The sequence below is a fragment of the Amblyraja radiata genome, chromosome 1, assembly GCF_010909765.2.
Source record: "Amblyraja radiata isolate CabotCenter1 chromosome 1, sAmbRad1.1.pri, whole genome shotgun sequence".
Lineage (NCBI taxonomy): Eukaryota > Metazoa > Chordata > Chondrichthyes > Rajiformes > Rajidae > Amblyraja > Amblyraja radiata.
The window spans coordinates 19253785-19275476 of NC_045956.1; the positions used below are offsets into that span (position 1 = coordinate 19253785).

At 41.5% G+C, this 21692-nt stretch overlaps 1 protein-coding gene across 7 annotated transcripts in view; it reads right to left on the bottom strand.

Moving 5' to 3' along the window:
• The window catches only part of fnip2 (folliculin interacting protein 2), a 74098-nt gene that overhangs the window by 5989 nt on the left and 46417 nt on the right, over positions 1 to 21692 (bottom strand). For 5 of the 7 annotated variants that reach the window (XM_033018339.1, XM_033018347.1, XM_033018331.1 and 2 more), the window contains 9 exons: positions 18345 to 18416; positions 17843 to 17978; positions 16403 to 16604; positions 15177 to 15265; positions 11651 to 11797; positions 10109 to 10278; positions 6377 to 7781; positions 3500 to 3656; positions 1915 to 2112 (listed from right to left, as the gene is read on the bottom strand). In XM_033018339.1, the coding sequence (XP_032874230.1) occupies positions 1915 to 2112; positions 3500 to 3656; positions 6377 to 7781; positions 10109 to 10278; positions 11651 to 11797; positions 15177 to 15265; positions 16403 to 16604; positions 17843 to 17978; positions 18345 to 18416 (2576 nt within the window). Of the gene's footprint in view, positions 1 to 1914; positions 2113 to 3499; positions 3657 to 6376; positions 7782 to 10108; positions 10279 to 11650; positions 11798 to 15176; positions 15266 to 16402; positions 16605 to 17842; positions 17979 to 18344; positions 18417 to 21692 lie in introns of those variants that run through there. The other 2 variants (XM_033018367.1, XM_033018377.1) reach the window with 2 other exon arrangements.

The following is a 21692-nucleotide window of genomic DNA, read 5'->3' on the forward strand; positions in this document are numbered from 1 at the left end:
TTTGATCGAGTATTTTTGATCTTTATGAGCATTCATGAACTTCAGCAAGATCTTTGATAAGGTTCCGCATGCCAGGTTACTATCGAGTTAGATTGCATAGGATCCAAGGAAAACTCGTTCATTGGATTCAAAATTGACTTGATGATAGAAGGTAGTTTCTCGTTGAGGAGGCTCATGAGTAGTGGTGTGTCTCAGGGGTCAGTGCTGGGTCTGTTGTTGTTTGCCATCCACATCAATGATTTGGATGAGGATGTGAAATAACGTACTTAATCAGTTGGCAGATTACGCTAAAATAGGTGGTAACGTATACAATGAAGTTGATTTATCAATAATTAGAGGCTAAGTGGCCCAGTGCAGTGTTGTATTGCAGAAGCTCAAGGGTCCCTGAAAGTGGTATTGCAGGTAGATAGGGTGGCGAAGGTGGCTTGTGGCATGTTGGCCTTCATCAGTAAGGGAATTGATATAGAAGTTAGGATATTATGTTACAGTTGAACAAAAGATACAACCATTTTTCAGTGATGTTATTGCAATTTGAACTGTTGATTTATAATCAATGGGGAGTTGACAGACCAGTGATAGGGTGGGCGGCACGACTCACATCGCAGCGGCCTCTGCAGTCCGTCTGTCGTTTTTTTATTTTTTGTCTCGTTTGAATGTAGTTTAAAGTGGTTTTTTTTTAAACTGGGTATGTGTGTGGGGGGGCGGGGGGGTGGGGAAACTTTTAAAATCTTTCCCCTGCATGGAGAACCCGACCTTTTCTCTGTCGGGTCTCCGTTGTCATTGGGGCCTAGCACCGTGGAGTGGCCTCCAACCGGAACGACCTGGGGCTCCAGTAGCGGAGCCTGCGGACTACTGACCATCGCGGAGCTGGCCGAGTTCAGAGCGTGAGGAGCTGTGGTGGCGCGCTGCTGCGGCCCGACCCCGGAGATTCGGAGGCTCCAGCCGCAGGTCTTGTGGACAGTAACACCGGGAGCCCGCGGGTCTCTGCTGGGAGACCGCTTTTCTGGGCTTCCGCAACTGCGACTTCTCCCGCCCGAGTTGCGGGGTTGAAAATTACCTGGAGCGGGGCCTTACATCGCCCGGCGCAGCTTTAAATGGCCGCGGGACTTGCTAGCGCCCGCCGGGGGCTCCAACACCAAGACCCGGAGCGCGGCCTTGCATCACCCGGCGCGGCTTTAATGGCCGCGGGACACTCACCATCGCCCGCCGGGGGCTTTGACTCTGACTTCGGGAGGAGAATGAGGAGTGCAGGGGAGAGATAAGACTTTGCCTTCCATCACAGTGAGGAGGAGATTCACTGTGATGGATGTTTGTGTAAATTGTGTTGCTTCTTGGTTCTTTTTCTTGTGGGTATGACTGCAGAAACCAAATTTCGTTTGAACCTCAATGAGGTTCAAATGACAACAAATAAATGGTATCATTGTATCATTGATATGGACTAAACGCAGGCAGGTGGGACTAGTGTAGCTGAGACATGTTGCCGGTGTGGGCAAGTTGGGCTAACAGGCCTGTTTCCACACTGTATTACTCTATGACTATTTCTAGACATAAAGGACTTCAAGTGGTAGTGGAAGATAGTGATAAGGTAGGGTATCAATCATAATCTTATACAATGGCAGAGCAGGCTTGAAGGCAAACGGCCTACTCTTACTCCTTTGTTGTAATGTTTCTTTTGGTTTCAGATCTGTGATATTTCATTCCTTACGTGCGAATGAAAAGAAACAAGAGTTAAAGTCTGGGGTCAATGATGTTTTCATCAGGCTCCCCACAGCTGGAGTGTGCTCTGGAATAATCCCAACAGTTTCAGTTTGTATTTCAGAAATCCAGCTCTGCAGTTCTTTGTTTTTCAAGCACACAAGGTTTGACAATCAGTAGCAGACAAATCATAATATTATTTTGCAGCGATGTACTTACAAAATCAGGTGATAGCTGTAGTTTATAGAGTTGAAGAATGGACTGGAGCAGGCCGGACACAAAGTTAGAGACCAGTACCTCTTTGCCTAGTTTATTGTCCATCGCCTTTCTTTGGCTTGTAGCCACCTGGACTGACAATTTGTCTGTGTCTGCAATAATGCAGATAGCTTCTGCAACAGGTTCGTCTAAAACAGGATGCTGCAATACCAAAGTGGAAAAGGGTTATATCAGCAATTAAACAGTTTTTCCATAATGCACAACTTTTAAAAATCCTTTAAATAATTCAAGCCATTCAGAATACTGGCAATAACACAAACCCCATGCTTCCAATCTGGGCACTTCAATCATCTTCCTTTTTGATTAGTCACTTGAGCACGAGCCGAAATGGAAGATCAGCAGGAAATGGAACTGGCAGAATTTCATTTCTGTACTGAATTGCATGCTCTGCAATATAGATCTGCTGGCTGTGAACTCACACAAGGAGAGTTATTCCAGCCCTTTGACATGCAGCTGGCTATAAAGACTCTCAGGACAACAAAATTCCCTATCGATGGAAAAAAAAAAATACCATCATCCCAATAACAGCAAGAACTAAAGGCAGCATATGCTCAGATCTAAGAGGCTTCCCAGAACTAGTTTTTTTGTTTTAAAACAAGATGTTTGACTTGCACTTTCACACATGGGACACATTTGATAACTGGAAGATGCAAGTTTTGAAGTAACATTTTAGTTGCTCTAGCAACCGTTGATGCAGCTGCCGAGAAGGAATGACTATTTAATATCAGTGATAGATGTGGATGGCTCCATTCAATTTGGGCCTATAATTAGCCTGTCACAGTGCAAGATTACTCCAATTTGTATTTATGTCAGTGACATTTCTTTCTGACTTTTGAATTGAGCTTTGGCCCCGTTACCATTGCTGATCCATTCTTTTTATTCAAGGTGGACAAAGGTAGACAAAAATGCTGGAGAAACTTAGCGGGTGAGGCAGCATCTATGGAGCGAAGGAATAGGTGATGTTTCGGGTCGAGACCCTTCTTCAGACCCTTTTCAGTCTTTACATTAATTAGACTTTACTTTAGACTTTAGAGATGTAGCGTGGAAACAGGCCCTTCGGCCCACTGAGCCGCACCGACCAGCAATCACCCAAGCACTATCCTACATACTGGGCACAATTTACAAAGCCAATTAACCTACAAACCTGCACTTCTTTGGAGTGTGGGGGGAACCCGGAGAAAACCCATGCAGTCACAGGAAGAACGCACAAACTCCGTTCAGATAGCACCCGTAGAGAGTATCGAACTCAGGTCTCTCGCGCTGTAAGGCTGCAATATTGCTGCACTAGTGTGCCACCCATGAGTGAAGAACATGGCCAACATTTCATAACCTCTACAATTTATTTTCAGTCACTTCCGTACTTAGATTAAAGCCAAGTTCCCTCTTCAATAATGATCCATGTAGCCTTTTGGTGCATTATACCAGTCTTACTTTCACTCTGATTTCTAGCTTTCCTCATTTTTTAGGAAACAACCTTGCCACAAAATGGTGGCAGATGATAGCAAGTGACATGCAACCCATTACTGACCTGCACAGCACGAATCAAATCTGCCATTAAACAATGCTTCAGATTTTCATCTGAACTAATTCCATGCAAGACAAAATCTGGGACATACTGTGAACAGTAGTCACCAAACAAGGATCTTCCAAAATTATGGAGGCTTGGCTTGCTGTTCATTTTGATGCTGTAACATAACCACATGGGAAAGGTATACTTTGAAAAAAATGTTTTGTGTACACACGCCAGACACATATTTTACACTTTTATTCAAAGACTTAGTCAACATTTAAATACATTATTTTGCAACAGCCATTTTTTTTTCTTAAAGAATACAAGATCAAGTCCATCAGAGCCCAGAGATCTGTCTCTTTGTGAACTGCCACTGCATGGGCAGATCAGATGTGCTTGGCCAGAGGGCCATGGAAGCTGAGAGGAGCTGAAGAAGACTGTGTGTGTGTAGCTGTGTTTTCTATCAAAGCTTTGCCAGTAGATCCTTGATCAAGACATCAGATAAAATGGCTAGAGAAGTGGTTTAATTGAACACTAAGATAATTGGGAGAAGCAGTCGTCAGGAAAAGAACCTTTAATGTATTCAAAATAATTTAGTGTAATAAAATATGTTAAAACAAACATGATTTTCAGTTGGGTTGAGAAGATGGTGGGGGTGGGGTCGAGTAAGGTGGGTGATGGAAGAGAATCAGTTAATAGTATGAGTACATTTTTCTGATTATAACCATTAAATGATTGAATTCACAATTGTGGCTGAAAATGAGTAAAGGTTAGCACCTAAGAATCTAGATTAAGTTAAGATAATTTATTTAGAACTAACGGGATTTCACAGCACTTTCTGGAAATCCATCTCTCAGAGGTATCAAATTCAGAACTTCCACTGCTATTTTTGAATTATTCTTCAAAGAAGTCGTGGGTAGTACAGTAGTGCAGCTCAGAGCAGTTGCTCACTTCCCAAGTGACCTACATTCAATGTGACATCCGGTGTTGTGTTTGTGGAGTTTGCAGGATCTCCCCAGATCCATGGATTTGCCCAGGTGCTCGGATAATCTCCAATCGCTTAAAGACGTGCAGAATCATAGGTCAATTGACCAATGTAAAATGCCTCCAGCGTGAACATTGGTGGGGTAGAATTGAAGGGGGGGGGGGGGGAAGAAGAAGAAGAGCTGATGGGAATGCAAGGAGGATAAAATGGGATGACTATCGTAATAATGTAAATAAGTGCATCATATTGAATTAGGGATGAGGATGCATCACGATTAATAAGTAAATCAATTACATTTAAAAAGTAATTAAAATGGGAAATCTGCAGGGCCAGAAGGTTTTCATCGTAGGGATTTAAAGAATTACATAGAATATTATTTCACAGTGACTCACTGATACCTTAGTCGCTGAGATAGCTGCAAGTAATTAAACCGAGAAGTCAAAATAAACTTTGGTCAGAGTTTGGTGGTAACATGTAATATGGGGTAGTTGATAAACTAAAATTAGTGCAGTTGAAAATGGCTTGATTAGGTCATCAGTGAGAAAGAATAGAGGGTTATGTTGACAAAAGTTTGAGGAACTTCAGATGAATGCTTGATTGACATAAAATCTAGCATAGACAGGTTGGGTTCAACAGCCAGTCTTGAACTAAGTGTTTAAAGCAAGTGAAAGTGCTGAACAGTTGTAAATTAATTTCAGCATGGGCTAGAGGGAGGTTATCTATTTAGAGCCCAAAGGAATGCCTTGGAATATTATCTAAATAATCAAAAGTTACATGTTAGGATCCAAAAATATTTCAGTCCATACACACGAGTCATTAAAATGCTATGAATGGCAATAAAATATATTCTGAAATGTAATAAAAATGTGGCTCCAATAGTCAGGAGATCAGAATAAAAGTAGATAGAATTGATGTTACAGCAGAATGAAATCCTTGCAGAGGAACACTAGGAGTCTGCATTCAGTTCTCATCACAACATTTAAGAATTACAGAATTATGCAGCACAGAAATAAGATCTTCAGCCCCATAGTCTATGCCAAATATTAATCATGCATTTTGCTTTTCCCAAACTCCATTATGAATGATATATTCGCCTGAAGGGAATGAAATTTAGTTTAATGAAAGCATGGAATCCCAAGGGTTATATTCCCAGGAATTTGAAAATGTTAGTGATGTTATCAAGTATCTCAACATTTTAAAGGGGAATTGTTAACTGATGAAAATCTACAGCTGGAGGGGAAGTTTGGAACCAATTCTCTTTAACAAAGAGCTATTGTTGATATGAGATTATAAATCGTTAATCTGAGATCAGTGAATGTCTTGTTAAACAATAGTACAAAAGAGCATGTGGAAAGAGCAGGTATACATTTAATTCAGATTATCAATTGTCATGTGTACAGAGAAACAGTGAAATACAAGGCTTGGTGACAGAAATGACAAATTCATTGATGGGCTCAAGATGCTGAATACCCTAACAATGTTTCTGATTCTCAGTGCTTTCCCATTGCTGAATAAGGTGTGGTTTTCTGAAACGGAGTGCACCACAGTTTACCATTCTTCAGTCTATGCAATATGGACAGTGTCATTACTTTGGGGATGAGCAACTTAGAAGTCATATCACAAGCAATCTCAATGAGACAGAAAAAAAGAGGAAAAAAAACTGAAAAGTGCTGGAAATTTCAGGAGAACAATGCTGGAGACATTCAGTAGGGTCTTGATCTTTGAATATCTTTGGTCTTGCTCAAATTCATTGCAATCTCACTCCAGACCACGAAGCATTGCAGGATAAATAGCTATGTTGCACAAACAGAACTCCTATTCATAATCATTTCAAAAAACAAATTAATGGTCTATTTTGATGATATTTCCCCTCTCCCATTCAGAGCTTTCCTATTCATCAATTATCTTACCTTGGTAATGGAAGTTCAACCTCTGCCATCCCAGTTTGTCTCTCATTACAATATTCAAATCCTTGTTTAGATGAATCGTGGGATATGTCTTCATCGTCACTCTCTCCAAGAGCACTGTCAGCACTTTCATTTCTGGGAATGTCAGCATCTATCCGGAGAGTATCTTTCTTCCCAGAAGACTTATTTTCCCCATGGGGGATGTCAAAAGTGACTGGACAGTCCTGATCACCAGAACTAGCGTTAATGGTAACAGAAGACACGGTTTCAATGTTCTGACAAGTCCTCATTGCTTCAGCAATCTCCGTGTTATTTTGTTCATTTGATTCAGCCTCTTCATGGTGAATGCAAGTAACCTGGGTGGGTATTTCTCCCAATGAATTTCTCTCAATGCCTTTGTCCTCACGACCACATTTCAAGACATTGGTACTCTTTTCATGAGAAGGGATTCTTAAAGCACAATGCTGTTCCTTTGCCTTCACCCTTTCTATGACTTTAGCTTCTTCGAGCTGGTCCATAACAGGCTGATGTAGTGCATCAGTTCCTGAGAAGGCAACATCGTTTGACGTTTGAGCATCATTGTTGTTTTCTGCACCTCGACGTTCTAGATTTTGTTCCATTAGTTTTCTTCTTGATTCAATATCTGAATCAGGTGAAAACGAGCAGCCAATCTGAAACATCACTCTGCTTTGGAGGTGTGGACTCCTGTGATGGGGTCTTTCTGGACAATTTATGCCCACACTAGAAGTGGAGCCTAGAGGCTTCTTCATTGGAACCAACTTAACTGCAGCAGATGCCCCAAAATCAGAAGAGCTTTCAGCCAACCCAACTGGTTCATTTCCAAACGTGTGCATCTCAGCTTGACACACAGTGGCACCTTTCACAGTCAAGGAAGAGTGTGCCTTCATTTCCTGAACAGGTACCGTGACCTCTCTTAAACTGTCAGCACCGACAAATTTGGGTTCATTCACAGTAGAAGGAATTTGCCAGCACTCTCCAGAGGCCCGCCCATCACGAGTGTCAAATTGAGCACTTTCACAGTTGCTAGCTTTGAGTGCTAAATCTACACTAATGTGCTTGCCTTTCATTGTGGTGCTTCTTTTCCCCGTATTTGTCATAGATTGAATGGAAGTGTTGAAACCAGGGTCATCCTTATGGACAGTGACCACGATGTATTCAGATTCTTCCACTTCTCCTTTCTCGAGTACTGTGCTGATCTTAGTTCCTGATTGGACATTCTCAGTTTCTTGAAGCTTACCTTCCCACTGCATCTCATTTTCCTGAAGATCCGAGCACCGTATGAAGTAACTGAGGACATAAAGTAATCGTTGAACTAGTTCTTTACGCTTCCCAACCACCACAGTCCTGGTGAGCCTTACAGGTGAGCCAATTGCTCCGTACAAATCACCTGAAAAAAGGAAAAAAAAGAATTAGGGACAATTTTAAAAGTATGTATTCTTAAATATTTCAAAATGTCAATACATCTTAAAAAAACAAAAACAAACATGCTTCCAGGCACCAAATTGCACAAATAAGATCCCAGTGTTGTGGCCAACACATATCCCTCAACTGAACGGATTATCCTTTCATTTATCTTAAAGTATTTGATGCTTAGAAGCCTGCATAACTAGGTGACAATTTGCTGGCGATGTATTGCAATAGGATATTGTAAGCTGTGAAAAGCATTAGGGTAAATGCAAGTTCTTTATGGTCATGGGGAAGCATTGGATGAATGAACCTTTAAGATTCTGGGCAATGCTTATTCTCTAAAGGGCCTGTCCCACGAGCATGCGACCTGCACGCGGCAAGCGCGACCAATCCGGAAGCGGGGGCCGCGCGGAGGTCGAGTGATTCCCCGTACAGGGCCGGTTCCACCAGCATGCGGTGAGCGCGACCAAACCGGAAGCGAAGATGCGCGGAGGTCGAGTGAGTGACGTGAAGTTTGAGCGAAGTCCGCGGGAAGTTCGCGCGTGACGTACGGCGTCAATAAGCTGCGTACAGCGTCAAGAAGCTGCATATGCCCGTCGAGGCGGTGCGTACGGCGTCGAGGCGGCTGCGGGCCGGTAGGCCGTTGCCTCGCGGAATTTTTGAACACGGACAGTTTTTCGGAGCCCCGCGCGATGTCGGGACCAGCTCCGCACAACTGCATACGGCTCCGGCGATCGAAGTGGGACCGGCCTCGCGAGGCCGTACAGCTCAAGCGACCACGTTAGGTCGCGCTTGCCGCATGGAGTTGCATGCTCGTGAGACAGGCCCTTTCATCAATTTGAAAATTAAGTTCCTGAACACAGGCCACCATTCTGGCTCTGATCCCATTTAATTCACAACCAGTGTTACTTTCACAGAAGAAACCTCCATGGTACACCAGACAATGCATTATTGGCTATACTCTTAAACAATTTTGTCTATTGCACAAATCTATGTGGGGTGGGGAGGGAGGAAAGTAACGTGTACTGGATCCCACATTTTATAACTCAATCCCTCAATTTAACCTCTACAGGTGTATAATAGAGAGCACACTGACTGGTCGCATGACATCCAGGAACAAATGAGGCTGAGGAAGTGGAAGACATTGCCTGATCCATCATACGTATGGATCTCTCCACCATTGACAGGATCTACAGAAGGCACTGCTTCAGAAAGGCAGCCAATATCAAAGACCCACATCACTCTGGCCACATTCTCATATCGCAACTATCATTGGGAAGTAGTTGAAGGAACCTGTAAACCATGACCTGCAGGTTCAAGTACAGCTTCCTCTTAGCAGATATCAATGTGCAGCACTATCCATTACCTCAGCAACTATGGACTTTGTTTGGATTGTATTATGGACTTTGGTTTTGCACTGGTTACCTAGTATTACTGATTAATAATTTATTCTATATTTATTTGCGTTTTACTGCATTATTGGTCATGTTAAGTTACACCAATTAAGAATGTCATTGTTCCATTGCTGGTACACAAGTCAATTGCTGGTACACATGCCAATTAAATACTAGACCCTGACCCACATGACTCGGACTTGAATGGAACTGGAATCTAATCATATAACCATATAACAATTACAGCACGGAAACAGGCCATCTCGACCCTTCTAGTCCGTGCCGAACAGTCATAATCCTTATGACAGCACCCATTACAGGGGGGTTCCAAAAGCTTTCGCGAGGGAAAGGTTTCATAGAATATCTTCTGCGAGAGACTTCAAATGTTAATAGGTTGAAGATGATACTGTTTTTATCAAAGCAGAGTAGGTAGAAACATTCAAAATCCTGAAGAGTCTGGACAAGTGGATAGCTATAAACCTTTTTTTCACTGACAGTGGAGTGAAAAAGCAAATATGACAAATTTGAATTGGGGGAAAAAAAGCCAAAAATAATATACAAGGCAGAACGTTCTCATGGAGCAAGTTATTGTGATCTGGAATTCAGGCCAAATAAATGGTGGGAGATGGATTAATTGTTGTTCAAAAAAGGGAATGAAATAGGCATGAGGAAGACAAACTTGAGAACTATTGGAAAAGTCAGGGAATAGGACCAAATCTGGATGGAACTGAATTGATAGGTTATCGACTACATTGTATGGATACTGTGGTTTTGCATGCCTTCAGGATTTAATCCATTTGAGCCAACACCATCTATTCCTAGATTTATTCCTAGTTAGCTTTAAGATTGAAAGAGGGTGGGGAGAAATGGGTAGGACAAAGGCAATATTCTCTGAGAAGCAAATCACACTCACCAAGCTGTGCCCAGAGAGGATTATATGGATGCGATTTACCCAATGAATCTACGTTCTGTGATGCATGTTTCTCACAAAAGGTCTTTCTAGGTGGATGGTCATTTGGCATAACTGTGGGTACCCAGGCCAGGTGATACGTGAGCACAGCCGTTAGCAAAGCAGAAAGGAACCTAAAATTGGAGGGAAAGTAGTTTAACCAACAGTTTCAACGTCACAACAAATAAGCCTTCATAAATATCTATGAAGCAACCGCAATGTCACAAAGGCTGTCCTACTCATTCAGTTTGTTCTTTTTAAATGTTTTTTTTTTTAATTACAAGTGACTATCAGGCCAAATCCACTGGTGTTGCAAGTGGTTGGATGGACCAGCACCCAACATAGTCATTCCTGGTTGAACATAGCAAAGTACAGGCCTGGAAAATCAGGAATAAATTGCCTTTTACAGAGCGACATTTGGCCATTCATAGGTAATGAATAGCCCAACTGAGAAGAAATAAGTACCAGAGCAATTTTATGTTGTTGTGGTCAGAAGCATGATAAACCACTCTCATAATGGAAATCCCAGTAAGACCATAATACACAGAAAACCTGTACATATTTGGAGAGTATGGACTAATTATTCTCAGAAGGCCCAAAATGCACACAATTTAAAAAAAAACAATAATATTAAATGACAGTGAACACATGTGACCTGTTCTAGATATCCAATATGATGGGATAGTCAGTACTAGCCAATTGCCCCATTCTTCCGCAAATTTCGATCATGGCAAATGCATAGCACCTGTCATAGTTCATGAAAATCAAAAAGCTTTGAATGTATAGCTGGTGTTTCAACAAGCACAAGACAATCAATTAATATTTTGGATTAAACCACTAGCGTGTGACCAATTAAGCAAAGTAGTCAAAAATGAAGAGGTAGATGACAACAGACCACCTTGTTTGATCCTGGGCAAGTATTCTCTGTGGCCACACTGATCTTTCTTGCCCTCCTCTACCAATATTGCCAGGCAAACCAGGCAACCAGATCCTGGTGTGGGGATCCTGAGGAATAGCCCCTGGACTGTTATAACTTTCTGCCTTTGATAATCAATCACAAATTATAGAAGTTAAATTGAGAAACAAAATACAATACAGGCAAACCTCTCACCTGCAGTGGCGAGGGACCAGATGCATCAAGCAAGTGACCTCCAGCTTGTCTCAGACTTCCATGCCTGTTTAGGGAAACACAGAAGACAGAGACAAGCCTATCTGTGAGGACGCCTCTGCTAAAGGTTCTCTGTGAAACCAGTGGCATAAAAATATATTTAAGAGCAGTGGGTTAGTGTACACACCCAAAGACCAGAGACCAGTTTGACGAGTCTCGACCCGAAACACCACCCATTCCTTCACTCCAGAGACGTTGCCTGTCCCTTTGAGTTACTCCAGTATTGTTTGTCTATCCAGAGATAATGCAGGTTTCTAATATTGTACAACTGATCTTTTTTATACTTTGACATCACGAGGTAAAAGTTGACTTAAAAACTGAAGATAATGTATACATACTGATTCTTAGATAATTGTTCGATCAGCAAGGTGAAGTCTCTGACAAAGCGATGGCATAATGTTTTCTCATCTGATGCATTAAACATCATGGTAAGCCATGCAGGCTCAGCAATCCTTGGGGCAGAGTAAAGATTGTATATTGTGGTCCTGAAATGCAGAAACATTTTACTAACATCTGTAGTTTCTTGTCACAAAACATTACATGTCAAGCTATCCTTAGCCATATTGACTATGTCATATGTTCTATCCTTAGCCAAGGTCCCGACCATGGGGGGGGGGGGGGGGGGGGGGGGGGGGGGGGGGGGGAATGGAGGAGGACTGACCACATTTTTGTGCCTTCCACCACAGTGATGAATGGATGGTGGATGGTGGATGTTTGTGTTACATTTTATAGCGTGCTTTTGTGTGTTCTTTATCATTGTACAGCTGCTGACAAATTCATTTCACTTGCACTTTATGTGCAATGTGACGAATAAAACCGTATTGTATTGTATGTGCTATGTTTACATATTCTGTTGTGCTGCAGCAAGTAAGAATTTAATTGTCCTCTCTGGGACATCTGACAATAAAACGCTATTGCCTAAATGCATGTTAGCTTACACATTGTTTTAAAAAGATAAGTTATTTGCTCTGCGCTTGAACATTTGTACTCAGTACAATCATTTCAGTAATGTAATAAGCTCAAATAGAAAACGACTCCAGGATCAAGCAAAGTGGCCCATTTATTTTTATAGTGATAGCTCTTCTGAAATTGAGGAAGGTTGATAGATAGCAAGAGCGCTGATGATTAGAGGAAGGAGGTGTCAAGATAAAAGATTAACCACAATATTATTGAACGGCCAGGGTGGGATGGAGGAAGCAATTATCGATGTCTTCTCTCACATTTAATCACCATAGCTTTTAATGATAAAGTATAAAGAATTATTTATGGTATTCAAGAGCTGAAGAAGGTATCATTGCCTACTTAAGGTGGATAATTACTCTATGTAAAGCCCTGCATTGAACACGATTAAGGATAACCATTGAATTGTTAACACTGTGTCAAAATAAAGTATTTGGTTGTGGGAAGAACATGGTGGGGGTAATATTTGCTTTACTCTGTCAAGATGCTATTGGATTGGAAGTTGTCACTTGAAATATTGCACCAAAGCAAATTTGGAGTTATTTCCAAGGCCACCAGAGCTCACTATATTCTACAGACTCATGGTTATTATGCCTGTAACACTAACTACCAACCATCGGTGATCCAACAGTTTGTCAATATTGTATGTAAACAATATCAGAGAGTGGGTGCAGAAGAGATGTGTGTGTGACATCGTGGAGGAGAGTTGTGATACACAGATTTTCTGAATAGCTAATAGAAAACTCTAAATTTACAATAGGGCTTTAATGATAGATTTGGATTAAATGTTGCTGCCTATCAGCGGGGGGGCACGGTGGCGCACTGGTAGAGTTGCTGCCTTACAACGCCAGAGATCCTGGTACACTCCCGACTCTGGGTGCTGTCTGCACAGCATTTGTACATTCTCCTCGTGACCGCGTGGGCTTTCTTTGAGATCTTCAGTTTCCCCGCACACTTCAAAGACAGACAGGTTTGTAGGTTAATTGGCTTGGTATAATTCTAAATCGTCTCTCGTGTATGTAGGAAGTGTTAATGTACGGGGATCACTGGTCGGTGCGGACTCAGTGGGCCGAAGGGCCAGTTTCCGTGCTGTATCTCTAAACTAGATTACTAAATTGAGGAAGGATTGAAAATGCAATAGGCAAAGTAGAATTTCACAATGTATAAATGTGCCATTGGCTTAACAGATCCATGGTAGTGCCAATTATGTGTAATCCTCCTATCCCTTTCTCCCTCAGTTATCTAATACCTCAAATCCTCATTGCTTCATCATCACTAAGTATTGGCAGGTTCCAAATTATCTCTGCCAAGTAGGTTAATATTTATTTATTAGTTACCACGTTATCTAAAAAAGGTTACCAGAACATAGAAATCCCTGTCAGAAACAATTAAACATGAACGGCATTATGAAAATAGACTAATATCTGAAAAAGACAAGGTTCTTGCATGCAAACTCAGATTCAACTAACTGAATGAGCCGATCTGTCATTTTAAATGGCGATGAAGGATCAAACCAACTCACTGTAAATTCCAACGGGATCCCACTACTGGCCACATCATCCCATCCCCACCCCTTTCTGCTTTCCACAGAGACCGTTCCCTCCGCAGCACCCTGGTCAACTCGTCCCTTCCATCCCAAACCACCCCCTCCCCAGGTACTTTTCCCTGCAACTGCAGGAGATGCAACACCTGTCCCTTTATCTCCCCCCTTGATTCCATCCAAGGACCCCGACAGTCTTTTCAGTTGAGGCAGAGGTTCACTTGCACCTCCTCCAACCTCATCTACTGTATCCGCTGTTCCAGATTTCAACTCCTGTACATCGGCGAGACCAAGCGCAGGCTCGGCGATCGTTTCACTGAACACCTCCGCTCAGTCCGCCTTAACCTACCTGATCTCCTGGTTGCTCAGCACTTTAACTCCCCCTCCCATTCCCAATCTGACCTTTCTGTCCTGGGCCTCCACCATTGTCAGAGTGAAGCCCAGCGCAAATTGGAGGAGCAGCACCTCATATTTCGCTTGGGTAGCTTACACCCCAGCGGTATGAACATTGACTTCTTTAACTTCAAATAGCCATTGCTTTACCTCTATCTCCATCACCTCCCTAATTCTCCCACCAGTCTTACTGTCTCCAACTACATCTCTGTCCCACCCACTCCTCTGGCATCAGTCTGAGGAAGGCTCTCGACCCGAAACGTCACCCATTCCCTCTCTCGAGAGATGCTGCCGGTCCCACTGAGTTACTCTAGCATTTTGTGTCTACCACTGTAAATCTTGTGTTTTCAATTACAGTGCCGTGTTCAAGACTTCCTCCCTGTTCATCAGTCCTGAACTATGACTATGTATTCATATGATTCATATTAAGCGTCTTAGAAATAAAATAAGTTAGTAGTAATTTTTGCCACCTCTCATATCCTGATTTCAAAAGACATAGACAATAGGTGCAGGAGTAGGCCATTCGGCCCTTCGAGCCTGCACTGCCATTCAATGTGATCATGGCTGATCATCCCCAATCAATACCCCGTTCCTGCCTTCTCCCCATATCCCCTGACTCCGCTATCTATAAGAATAGACAATAGGTGCAGGAGTCGGCCATTCGGTTCTTCGAAATAAAGAAATCTTACGTTACAATTTTTAATAAATTGCATAACCTCCCTTTGATTTGGGTCAGGAAATACCAATTTTGTCATCTACTGACCTCAAACCGCTATTTGTAGATTACAATGTCAATGACCAAATATTTACTGTAATTCTAGTAATCAATCAGTACACGCGTGAAATAATACAGAATCAATAACTTTAGGTCTAGATTTAAACTATGGTGTGTTTTTTGGAGGGTGTTCGGTGACGTGAATGTGGCAGCATACTACCCATTAACAAAACTATACAACCACTTCAAATCTTACCTGAATTCTCCCAATCCCTCCATGACCCGGCTGATGTAAGCTTGTACTCTCTGGGTAGATTCTACAATCTTTCTGGAGGAAATCATTGCCTAACAAAAATAATTAAATGATGCACATTTAAAAGACGCAAGACTCAATATGCATTGTCTATAACCTGAACATTCCTGACCACTTGTTACTCTAATTACCGTGACACAAACAGAGCGACAATTCAAGCTACAGAAAGATGCTCTAATGATAGAGCAAAGGGACAGTTTCTATGCTGTACGACTGCATGGCTTGTGGGAGATATCTGGACTTTGCAACAGGACATGCATAATTGAGTACGTGGGAAAAGTTTGCAAATGGAAATTTAACATAGGAAAGTGCAAAGTCATTCAGTTTGGTAAGATGAAACAAAAGGCAGACTGTTATATAAATGGAGAGGGGCTGCAACTAATTGTGTTCTTGTGCATGAAACCAAAATGACCATGTAGCGCAGCAAGTAATTGAAATGGTATATTGGCCTTGATTACTTGGAGGTTGGAGTTTAAAAATGCAGGGTGTTGGTGAGGTTACATGCAGAACAGTGCAGAGTTTTGTTTCCCTTATTTAGATATATTAGCCCTGGAGGCTGTTCACAAGAGATTCACAGAGATAAGTCCCAGGAAGTGTGGGATGTCTTAACTGAAAATGGTAGCATTAGATTTGTATTATTGGAGTATGGCAGAATTAAGGGTTATGTTATTGAAACACAAGATCCTAAGAGGGGTGATATGGTAAACTTTGAGATGTTTCCACTCTACAAGTTAAGGGAATAGTCATTTAAAGCTATGGTTCAAGGCAATTTCTTCCTACTTGGTGGTTCTCTGGAATTATCTGTCCCAGAGGGTTGTGGAGACTAGATTACTAAGTATTTAAACAATTTCAAGAGATCAGGAAATTGAGGGCTATGGGGAAATGCATGGAAAAGGAGGTGGTGACTAGAAGAGGTCAACAATGATTTTGAATGGCATGGTATGCTTGCAGGACCAAGTACCCTGTTCTTGCTCCTAATTTCTTCTACTATGATGTCCTTTAGGAACTCCTGAATAAATTCAATAAAGGTTATTGTCAATACGTGCAAAATAATGTCGCTCTGCTAAAAATAGATTTGTTGTTAGTCTATTAATAGGGGAAATAAAATGAGGTGCATTCTCATCAATAAAATTAAGAGAAAAATTATGAGTGAAAGAATAACTTCGTACCTTCTCAATTGCACTCTTCAGCTTGTTGAGGTGAGCCTCAAAGAGGGGGAAATGGGAGAAAAAGAACTCCTGAAAAGTTCTGTTCTCCTCTTCCTTCTCGGGCAAAGAGAAAACGACACTGACTGCAATCTTCTTGCGCCGGACCATCTGTGGGTTGGAAGTGTAGCTCTCATCTGCCATCATAAATGTCTCCTCAGCCGACCTTGTAATAAAGTACACATTCAGCAGAAACAACAACAACATTTTTTTATAGAAACATGAACATGAAAATATTCATTTCTGCATCAAGGAGAACGGACAGGCACGGCAATCACAAATGGTTCAGAACCAAACAAACAAGAATTCTCATCCCCAACATGTCTTCAAAACTACTGGAACCCATGTAACCAATAGTGAGAAGGTAATCCCACACTACAATCTATTCATCCATGCTTTACTATTGACATTCAATACATTTTTTCAAGTACTGCAGATTCTGGTTTACCAAAAAAGATAGTGTTGGAGTAACTTAGCGGGTCAGGCAGCATCTTTGGAGAACATGAATAAATGATGGTCGGGTCAAGACCTTCTTCAGGCAGATTGAGGGTGGAGGAGGGGGGAGAGGAAAGAAAGATGGAAGACAGGCGAGGCAGGATGAAGCTTGACAATGTTAACATGGTTTGATCAGCAGATGATTGGACAAAGGCCAGAGAAGAAAAGGGAGAAGATACGAGGCAAAGGGATTGAAGAATTGCGAAATTAGAGGAAGGAATGTAGAGGGGGTGTGGAGAAATAGGTTGATCCCAGGTGAGACATGTGGTGGGGTTGTCGTGTAACTACCTACATTCGATGTTCATACCCTTTGGGTTGTAAGCTACCCAAGTGGGATATTTTCAGGTGATACTTTGAGATCCATACGATAATTTATATATGGCTTTCCATAGCCTTTGAGGTGGGAGAGATCATGGGTTTTGTGGGTGGGGGGTGGTGCAGAAATTACAGATCTGCACACACCCAGGCAAGCAGAGAGCACATAATCACAGCAGTTGTTCTTGATAATAATCCCATTAATATAGCACCTTTAAGGGCCTGTCCCACTTAGGCAATTTTTTAGGCGACTTCAGGCGACTGCCGAAAATTTTCAACGTGTTGAAAATTTTTCGCCGACAGTGGTGACAATTTGGGCTGTCGTGGCCTGTTGTAGGTTGTTGCTGGTGCTGACTTCGGTGAATTCCATTGTCTTGGTCGCTGGCAGTCGCCTAAATTTAAAAAATCGCCTAAGTGGGACAGGACCTGTAAAATTGTGACTTAACCCAAGAAGCATTATACGAATGGTAAATAGTCATGATATGCTACATATGGCCTTTAGTTCACAAAGTATTTTAATGACACAAAGTTAACAGCTTCTTCCTTCCGAGTGTTTTCAACCAAGGATGGTTACATTGCAAACATTACACCTACCATCTGGGAAGAATGCCATTTTCAAGGCTGGTGGTCTGACTGCGCAGCCAGCGGCGCTGAAAACTACTGGCACGATTACTGGAAAATGAAGAGTTTGGAGAAGGGAATGGTGTAATTAAGAGACTGCTCAGGGAAGCTGCAAGGTAGAACAACAAAACAAAAGCACTTAATTAGTTAGAAACTTCAACTATAGAATGCTTCAAAGAGAATCAGATCAGAGATTTTCCCCTGGCACCCATTTAGCTTCTGAAGAAAAATGATTTCATGGATATGGAGGATTAAAAATCCACCTCAAAATCCAGAAAGAAGAAAGTGCTTAATCTATTATTTAACTTTTTTTACATTGGATTTTGAATTTCACAAGCATATACAGAGTAAATAATTTGTTGCTTTTTTTCTTAAAACCAATGAACTACCAATGCTGTAGTTTTAAGTAGGTCTTTAGAACTTGCATTCATTTGGTCACAAGAAATAAGATACCAGTAATTAAAAATATCTCTACCTGACCGTGCTATGCCACTGTCTCCATCTTCATTTGGACCTCGGCTTGGCATATCAACTGGTGTACTGTGAGCTGAAGACAAAATGTTTAATTAGGACCTTCAGAATTAAAAAAAACTCCGATCATAGTTAACTTCTATTCTCAGATGAGCAGCTTTGAGAAAGAGCAGTTAGTAAAAATGGAAAATATTTTGACATTAAAGACACGTTAACATCAATGGGCCAGATGATGCATGACCCAGCCTGCATCTCACATTCACCTCCCACAGGATTTTTGCAACCACATTCAACTTTTGCAGCTGCATGGCTCTCCAGGCAAGCTGGGTGGAGAGGAGATCTTAGGCACCATCAGCGCACAAAGTACAAACGTTCAAAACTTCATTGTGGAGGTTCCGCACAGAACAATCATTGCTGACCACGTACAGCAATCTCTACTAACATGGCGATAAATGAACAAGTAAAAGGATTTAAATTTAACACTCATATTTCGCTAAACGTTGTGTCATTTTACTCCTAATTTGCTTTGGTGTCAAGGAATAAAAAATATAAATGACCTCTGATTTAGAAAATAAAATGGAATACATAAATTTTAATATCCAAACATTAAAAAATGAGAAAATACATATACAACCAATTTAAAACCTAAGCACACTATTACATCCATGACATCAGTGTGGTTTCACATATTCATAGAATATAAATTTATTCTATTTATTCGAAATAGAAACAAATTTGTTCTACTACATTTAGAATTGAACTACATTCTATTTAGGTTTAAATAGATTTAGGTTTAAATAGAATTGAAAATCAATTTAATCAATTTAAAACGTATTTCCTCAAAACAAACTGCATGTCTCCACTTTTTGTATCTTCTGTCTGAGCATAGAGTCATAGAGTGATACAGTGTGGAAACAGGCCCTTCGACCCAACTTGCCCACACCGGACATGTCCCAGCTACACTAGTCCCACTTGCCTGCATTTGGTCTATATCCCTCCAAACCTGTCCTATCCATGTACCTGTCAGACCACCATCCAGATTCCAACAGATAGAATCATGGAAAATAGGTGCAGGAGTAGGCCATTCGGCTATAATGGCTGATTATCCAAAATCAGTAGCCTGTTCCTGCTTTCCCCTCATATCCCTTGATTCCGTTAGACCCAAGAGCTGTATCTAGCTCTCTTGAAAACATCTAGTGAATTGGGCTCCACTGCCTTCTGTAGCAGAGAATTCCACAGATTCACAACTCTCTGGGTGAAAAGGTTTTTCCTCATCTCAGTCCTAAATGGCCTACCCCTTATTCTTAAACTGTGACCCCTGGTTCTGGACTCCCCCAACATTGTGAAAAATTTTTCCTGCATCCAGCCTGTCCAATCCCTTAAGAATGTTATATGTTTCTATAAGATATCCCTCATCCTTCTAAATTCCAGTGAATAAAACCACAGTCGATCCATTCTTTCATCATATGTCAATTCTGCCATCCCGGGAATTAACCTGGTGAACCTACGCTGCACTCCCTCAATAGCAAAGGATGTACTTCCTCAAATTAGGAGACCGTTAAGCATCATTACAGGGTCCAGGTTGCAAATTCCTAACACTGAGATGAAAACTCTTCAACAAAGAGCAGCAATGAAGTGAGAATGCATATAGCAGAGCTACCAAATATTGGATTATATTCACCAAAATATACTGGATGAAGGGGAATGTAATACTTTCAACATTTACGAAAGCCTTTTATTATAAAGAATGAAATTATTTCCATTGACTCAGAATTCCACAAATACGTAGGAAGGAATAAGATCATAACCGAGAGGAGTAGAATTAGGCCATTCGGCCCATCAAGTCTACTCCGCCATTCAATCATGGCTGATCCATCTCTCCCTCCTAACCCTTTTCTCCTGCCTCCTTCCCTTAGATTTGAAATTTGATTTGAATACATTTGAAAGGAAATACTTTCACACGGGTAAATACAATTTGCACAAAACCATGCCCACTGAAATGATCCAAATTTGAGAAATGTTATGAACAGGTGAAAGAGACAAGAAATAACATGGAAAATAGAGCAATACTAATAAACCCAATTATTCAGAATACTAATACAATACTAATAGAACCAATTATTCAGAAATCCTGACATTTGGCTCACCAGGTGCCGATAGCTGTGCTCCTTTTCGCACACCACGAACTGGGTCTGGCATTCCATGGAAACGTACCTGGCCTCTGTTTACCCACACTCCCTTTAAACTTACTTAGTTCACTGGAAGATTATATTATTCCACTGCTTAACCCCATGAAAAAGTGTTGGACTATTGGCAATAACATCCTATAGTCTGGAAAATCTGCTTATATCCACCAAATCTCAAAGCATGCTGGATTAATTGATATCTCCATTTGGAGCATGTTTGGGTACAAAAATCCTATGGTACAATTTTAGAAATGCAATCTTCCACTTTGTGTAGTCAAATTAAGCTGACAAATTACAATCAACATGCAGAACCATGCAATTTCTAAAACGGCTAAATCTTTTACAAATTCAGTGTCGTTAGTAAATTCAAATCTAAGCAGTCAATTGGCTCGTAAGAATTATTTTCATTTCATGTCCCATACACAGTGCATTCAGACAGTATTCAGACCCCTTCACTTTGTTACACAACAGCCTTATTTTAAAATTGATTAAATTCATTTTTTAATATCATCAATCTACACACAATACTCCAGAATGAAGAAGCAAAAGCAGGTGTTTAGAAATTTTGGTCAAGTAATTAAAAATAAATAACTGAAATATCACATTTACATAAATGTTCAGACCATTTACTCAGTACTTTGTTGAGGCACCTTTGGCAGTGATCACAGCCTCAAGTCTTCTTGGGTATGACATTACAAGCTTGGCACTCCTGTATTTGGGTAATTTCTCCCATTCTTCTCTGCAGATCCTCTCAAGCTCTGTCATGTTGGATGGGGAGCATCGTTGCACAGCTATTTTCAGATCCCTCCAGAGATGTTCGATTGGGTTCAAGTCCGGGCTCTGGCTGGGCCACTCAAGGCCATTCACAGACTTGAAGCCACTCCTGCGAGGTCTTGGCTGTGTGCTTAGGGTCGTTGTCCTGTTGGAAGGTGAATCCCCCCCCCCCCAGTCTGGTCCAGAAAGCTCTGGAGCAGATTTTCATTAAGGATCTCTCTAACTTTGCTCCGTTCATCTTTCCCTTGATCCTGACTAGTCTCCCAGTTCCTGCCCCTGAAAAACATCCCCACAGCATGATGCTGCCACCACCATGGTATGTATGGCATGGGCCAGGTGATGAGCCCTGCCTGGTTTCCTCCAGACGTGACACTTGGCATCCATACCAAGGA